Source organism: Muscardinus avellanarius (genome assembly GCF_963383645.1).
Source record: "Muscardinus avellanarius genome assembly, chromosome: 7".
Classification (NCBI taxonomy): domain Eukaryota; kingdom Metazoa; phylum Chordata; class Mammalia; order Rodentia; family Gliridae; genus Muscardinus; species Muscardinus avellanarius.
In genome coordinates this window covers 47,426,583-47,433,375 of record NC_137793.1, presented here as the reverse complement: position 1 = coordinate 47,433,375, position 6,793 = coordinate 47,426,583, and the positions used below count along the sequence as shown (strand labels likewise).

Genomic DNA, 6,793 nt, shown 5'->3' with positions numbered 1-6,793 from the left:
AAGCCACACGATTCTGTTTGTTCCATATTTTATGATCATAACCTACACCGGGCTGATCTCAATCACTCATGGAATATCAAATGATAGGAAGACAAACCTGAGAGAAACATTTACAATACAATAGCATAATCTGCTAAACTCTTCATCAGTACTCTCTGAAAAAAACTTCATAAGCCTTTCTTCTCTTTATTTTAGCAATGGATTGTGGAAAATGTGAGGTTTTATCTCGACATGAAAATATTTCAATGTGCGGTGATCTTGCCTGACGGGCTTAGTATTTTCTGCATTTAACAGGAACTTGTACTTGACCCTCTTCCATCCTGTGGTAAAGGTCAGAAAAAAGCAGCAATTGGGAAGTGAATAGCTGATTGCCAGAGTCTGAGTGTCTGAAGGCTTTCAGAGGATGTTAGTTTCTCCCTCCTTCTGACTGTTTGTCTCCATTCTCTTCTTACAGCTCACAAAATAATAGGGGATTGTTGTTGTTTGTAGATTTTTTTTTCCTCCAGATTAAAGTCCTATCTCTCCTTAGTTTGCTTCTCTATGCAGTATTTGACTTGCTCAGTTCCTGCCTGATTGCATCAATGAGCTCTTCTTTTAGCTTTGTTAACTCTTTTCTCATTTCATCTAAAATGTCCTGTTTCAGTCTGTCATAATCAAGTCCTTCTGTCTGGACTCCATTGGCACTGGGCTGTGATGAGGGTGTCGATTTTGGTCTGGAGATAACAGGTGACTTGCTGCCATTCATTGTATTTGTCCTTTCCCAAGGTTTTCTAGTTGGTTCAGGTGTACTTGTTGAAGAGGCCTTAGAAGTTATGGATTCTGAATCTTCACTTCTGTCTTCTTTTTGTTCTGACTCTATTGTTGATCCCTTTTCAGCAATTCTTCTCCTCCTGGCCAGCAGGGCACTCATCTCTTCCATTAAACCACTGCCCCCCAAAGGAAGGGGGCCATTTCCACGACTTGCATCTGTTTTAGATGAGACCGAGTTCACACCAATGGTATTCCCCCCGCTTGAAAAAGAGGCATCCTCCATCCGTGACACTTTCCTAAGTTTTGCTCCAGCTATTGCAGCTGCAAGTCCAGTTAAAGGGCGATTGTCTTCTGACATGGATCCCAAGAAAAATCCAGATGCAGGGAGGGGAGGGGCAGGAGGAGGAGGAGGGGGAGGGGGTACTTGATTAGGAAGGGGGGGTGGAGGGGGTGGGGGTGGAGGCCCAGAGGATGGCAGTGGAGGTGGAGGAGGGGGTCCTGGGGGAGGAGGGAGTGCTGAGGCCTGGGCAGGACCTGGAGGGAGTGGTGGGGGTGGAGGAGGTGCAGGTGGTCCCAAGACAATGCCCTGTTGGGCTGGAGTCTCGGCCGGCTGAGAGGCTGCCTGCAAGCCTGGCTCGGAAGCAGAGGAGTCTCCCAGCACAGAGTTTAGAGGAGTCTCCACAGAGGCGGGGGCGGCAGCACTTGGTACTCTGCGCTCTCTCTCCCACTCAAGCTGCTCCCTTTCTAGCTGTTCCTGCCGCTCTCTCTCCTGCCGCTCCCGCTCCAGGCGCTCCAGCTTCTCCAGCCGCTCCCGCTCCTGCCTCTCCCGCTCCAGGCGCTCCTGCCGCTCTCTCTCTAGCTGCTCTTGCTCCAGGCGCTCCCTCTCCAGCCTCTCCCTCTCCAGACGCTCCCTCTCCAGCCTCTCCCTTTCCAGCTCCTTTTGTCGCTGCTGATCTTGCAGTTGTCTTCTTTGAATTTCCAATTCTTCTTGGGATGGACCATTTTGAACTTGAGAAGGTAGTTGTGAATTTTGTCTAGGCAATGTTGGCCCTGCTTCCTGTGAATTTAACACCTCTAAGGCATGCATCATGGCACTTGCGAAGACATTGGCATCCTCCTTGCTGCCAAAGTTGAGACCATACACCTGTCTAGCGTCTCGCCACTGGTGGAAGGTCTGTGTAGCTTGATTGTACTTCAATCCTTTAGGAATGGCACAATTTATCACGACCTGATGGTCCTGAATCTTCCTGCCCACCACTCTGAATGTGTTGTTGCCTGTATGATGATATATATGAACTCTGCTGAACCCAGTTGAGCCACCAGCTGGCACCCACTTCTTATTGGCATCATCATAAACCATCACAGCAGCTCTTGCCTGACAGATACTCTGTTCACTCATGGTGCCGGCGCGAGGCGGGCGCGGGGCGCCGAGCGGGGGCTGCGGTCGGGCGGCGGTCGGCGAGCGCGGCCGGCGGGCGGGGCGGGGGCGCTACACCATGTCCCCGGCGAGCGGGTCCTCCGCCCTCGCGGGGCCGCGGGCCGCCTGCAGCCGGGAGCGAGCGAGCGCCGCGGCGCCGGGAGTCTTTTTTTTTTTTTTTAATATGAATGGGTGTTGGATTTTGTCAAATGCTTTTTCAGCATCTATTGATATGCTCCTGTGATTTTTGTTCTCAGTTCTATTTATGTGGTGAATAATGTGTATTGATTTGTGTATGTTAAACTAGCCTTGCTTTTCTGGGATAAAACCAACTTGGTTGTAGTGTACAATTCTCTTGATATGGTTTTGAATGTGTATAGCTAGTATTTTGTTTAGAATTTTTGCATTTATGTTCATCAAGGATATTGGTCTGTAATTTTCCTTTCTTGAAGTATTTTATTTGGTTTTGGGATTAATGTGATACTGGCCTCATAGAACGAATCTGTGAAAATTTCATCTCTTTTAATTTCCCAGAACAAGTTGTGAAGTACTAGGATTAGTTCTTCACTGAAGGTTTTGTAGAATTCAGTGGGAAACCTGTCAGAGGCTGGGATTTTCTTTGATAGCAGAATTTTTATTGCTGTTTCTATTTCTTTGCATGCTATTGGTTAGTTTAGGCTTGCTATGTCCTCTTTGTTCAATTTAGGTAGGTTATATGTGCTTAGAAATCTACTGATTTCTTCCATGTTTTTCAGTGTGTTGGAGTATAATTTTTTAGTTTCTGATAATCATTTGAATTTCCCCACTGTCTGTGGTGATGTCTCCTTTTCCATTTTTTTATTTTAATAATTTGAGTTGATTCTCTCTTTCCTTTGGTTAGTTTGACCAGGGGTTTGTCAATCTTATTAATCTTTTAAATCCCAGCCTTTTGTTTTGTTGATTCTTTGAATTATTTTTTGTTCTTTATTTCATTTATTTCTGCTCTGATTTTAATAATTTACTTTCTTCTGCTGGTTTGGGGATTAGACTTTTGCAGTTTTTCTAGGTCCTTGAGTTGTGTCATTAGGTTGTTTACTTAGTGACCCTCTATTTTTTCAGGTTGTTTACTTGACAACTCTCTGTTCTTCTTATGCGGGCACTCAATGCTATATTTTCCTCTTAACACCATTTTCAAAGTGTTCCATAGCTTTTAGTATGTTGTGTTTCTATTTTCATTTAATTCCAGGAGTTTTTTATTTCTCTCTTTATTTATGATCTTAACCACTCCCCATTCTACAGAGTATCATTCAATCTCCATGTATTTAAATACTTTATTTTGGTCTTCCTGTTATTGATCTCTACTTTCATTCCATTGTGATCTGAAATGATGCAAAGAATTATATTTCATATTTTGAATTTGATGGTACTTGCTTTGTGGTCCATGGTGCAATCTATTTTGAAGAAGGTTCCGTGGGCTGCTAAGAAGAATGTGTTTTCTGCTGTTCCTGGTTGAAATATTCTGTTTGTGTATCTTAGGTTCATTTGGCTTATAGTTTTCTTTAGTTCTAAAGAATCTTTACTCATCTTTTGCCTTAATGATTTATTTAGTGCCTTGAGTGGTGTGTTGATGTCTCCTAATATTATTATTTTGGGGTCTATTTGAGATCAGATGTCTTGAAGGGTTTAGTTTACAAATGTGGGTGCACTCACATTTGGGGCATAAACATTTACTATCACTATATTGTCTTTCTGAATTATTCATTTTAATAAAAGGAAGTGCCCTGATTGGTCTCTTCTGATGTGTTTTAGTTTTAAGTCTGTTTTATTGTATATCAGTGTAGGATATTCCTGCTGGTATTTGGCCTCTATTAGGATTATATATCTTTTCACATTCTTATGTTTAACCTATGAATATCTTTGGATATAAGGTGAGTTTTTTGTAGGCAGTATATATTTGGATTATGTTTTTAATCTACATTACCAGTCTATGTCTTTTTAATTGGTGAGTTAAATATTTTGACATTTCATGTTATTATCGACAAATGTTTCTGTCATTTTTTTTGTTCTATTTTCTGGTTGGTATAATGTTATTTTTCTTTTCTTAATTGCCTCATTGACCGAATTTATCTCTTCTCTGATTTGGGGATCTGCTTTATTTTTTTTTTATGATTTATCTTTAAGTATTTTCTCTAGTGCTGACTTAGTATTTGTAAATTTTTTTTAGAATCTCCTTATCTTAAAATACTTTTATTTTCCCATCAATTTTAAATAATATCCTTGCTGGGTATAGTAGTTTTGTTTTGAACTTGTTTTCTTCCAGGGTCTGGATAATATCATACCAGTCTCTCCTGGCATTCTTAACTTGGGTTGTAAAGTCTTGAGTGATTTTTATTGTTTTCCCTCTGAATGTCACCAATTCTTTTGTTCTCACTACTTTTAAAATTTTTTCCTTAGCCTTTATGTTGGTCATTTTGATTATTACATGCCATGGAGAAGTCCTTCTTTGATCTTATCTTAACAGTGTTCTCTGTGGATGTCTATTTTCATGTTTGGAAAATTCACTGAAATTATTTCTCTAAAGGAATAAGTAAGCTTACATTATTTTTAATAAATTTAATGAATTAATATTTACTCATGAAAAAATAAAAAAAGAAATTACAGATAACCTTGGTATGTTCCTCTGTCCCTTCTTCAGTGCCTTTTATCTACAAGTTAGGATGTTTCATAATGTCCCATAGTGTTGGATGTTTAGGTTTTGTAGTTGTAATGTCTTCTATATGTTGTTGGCTGTTTTCAGTTTTGAATGAACTGTCTTCTAACAGTTATATCCTACTTTCCATTTCATCTAATCTTCCAGAATTTCTTTCTTTTGCTGTCTTTATTTCATTTATTGACTCTTTTATTTCATTCCAGGCCTCTTCCTGATTCTGTCTTAATTTCTCAAATTTTTCTTTCATTTTCTGTACACTTACTGTGAGTCCTTTCATCATTTTGAAGATCAGGATTTGGAATTCTCCTTCTTGCATTTCTTTTAGGTCAGTATTCATTATTTCCCTTTTTTTCACCGCTCCTTATTTTCATACTCTTAGGTTTGTGTTTCTGTTTTCTTGGCATCTTCTTTCTTTTTATGTGTGAGTCTTTGAATAACCTATCTGATCCAATCTTAGCAATAGGAATTTAGAGGTGTCAGCAGTTTCCTGCATGGGTAAGTAATGTTTTTTCAGTATTGAGGCTTAGGTGAGGTTGGAGTAGCTGGGGTGACGAGTACAGGAGTAGGGAAAAAGTAGAGGTTTTGATTAAGTTGAATTAAAATTTAAGTTTAATAAGGTAGTAGCTAGTTGAGAATAAGAGCTGGTGATACTGTAGGATTATTGTATTTATTTATTTATCTTTTTATTATTTATTTATTTATTTATTTATTTATTTATTTATTTATTTATGATACTGGGGTTCCTGGAAGCCCTTCTACCTCCTGGCTATACTACCAGACCTATTTTTTAATTTTTGGAAACAGGGTCTTTTTTTTTTTGTAAATAAATATATAATAAATGCTCAATATTAGTAGCCATCAGAGAGATTCAAATAAAAACAACACTAAGATTACATCTATTTTTCTATTATATTACAATTATCAAGAAGTCAAACAATAAATGCTGGTGAAGATGTAGGGAAATAGGAACTTTCATATCCTCTTGACTCAATTGCAAATTATGCAACCACCATGGGGATTATCTTGTTTTATGCTTTTACATACTTGGAATAGCCATCTATAAACCAAAATCTTTTCTTTAGGTTTAAGATTGTCCTTTTTTTTTAAGCCAATTTCCATTAACATTTTTAGTATCATTAAGGTTTCTAGTTTACCAATGAAATTTCAGTAATCAAAAACAAAATGTTCCACAAGAATGAAAAAAAGCAAAATTCCTGTTTATAGTATATAGCTGAACCTGAACTCATTTTAATTATTTTTATTTATTTATTTATTTATTTATTTATTTATTTTATTTTTTAGTGGAATAACTTTATTTTTTTAGTTTTTTTAAATTGAAAGTAAATGTTATACATTTAATCTGTATTTGGTACCCTCTCCCCCCTCGTTTTACTTTCCCCCCTCCCCACAATTAATACCCAGGATAACCTTGCTATATTTATTCATACTTTTACACCTATTTGGAAGTAGCCTCTCATCAATCAAGTTCAGCTCCCTTCCTCTCTTAGCTTTCCATTCAAACCTTGCTGAGATTTCTCTTCCATTATCTGGATTCCCTCTGGTATCCCCAATGCTCACTCATTTGGGCATATTAGAGGAAACATATGTCCCTTCTCTTTCTGTGTTTGGCTGATATCACTTAACATAATGCTTTCCAGCACTTTTGATCTTCTTAAGAATGATGTGATTTTGTTCTTCTTTATAGCTGAGTAAGTAGGATTCCACTGTGTGTATTTCCCATAACTTTGCAAACCATTCATCTGTTGATGGGGGCCTAGGTTGTTTCCAAATTTTGGCTATTACAAATTGTGCTGCTAAGAACATGGGTATGAATACGTTCTGATTTCAACCTCTTTGGCCAAGTACCCAGGAGTGGTATAGCCGGATCATATGATAGATCTATTCCCAGTTTTCTAAGGAATCTCCACATTGCTCTC

The 6,793-nt window shown here is 38.5% G+C and overlaps 1 protein-coding gene across 2 annotated transcripts; it reads right to left on the bottom strand.

The window, feature by feature from the left end:
* Positions 1-538: 538 nt before the first annotated feature.
* LOC308265652 (protein enabled homolog) lies at positions 539-2,360 on the bottom strand (the record flags this gene model as incomplete). 2 transcript variants are annotated; one of them, XM_080699453.1, is made up of 2 exons in its annotated part: positions 1,448-2,360; positions 539-1,336 (listed from the first exon to the last, which is right to left on the bottom strand). In XM_080699453.1, the coding sequence occupies exons 1-2, from the start codon at positions 2,147-2,149 to the stop codon at positions 539-541; spliced, it is 1,500 nt and encodes a 499-aa protein (XP_080555579.1). In that variant the 5' UTR covers positions 2,150-2,360. The 2 variants fall into 2 exon arrangements, with proteins under 2 accessions (XP_080555579.1, XP_080555578.1); XM_080699452.1 differs by having other exon boundaries at positions 539-2,360.
* Positions 2,361-6,793: the final 4,433 nt, after the last annotated feature.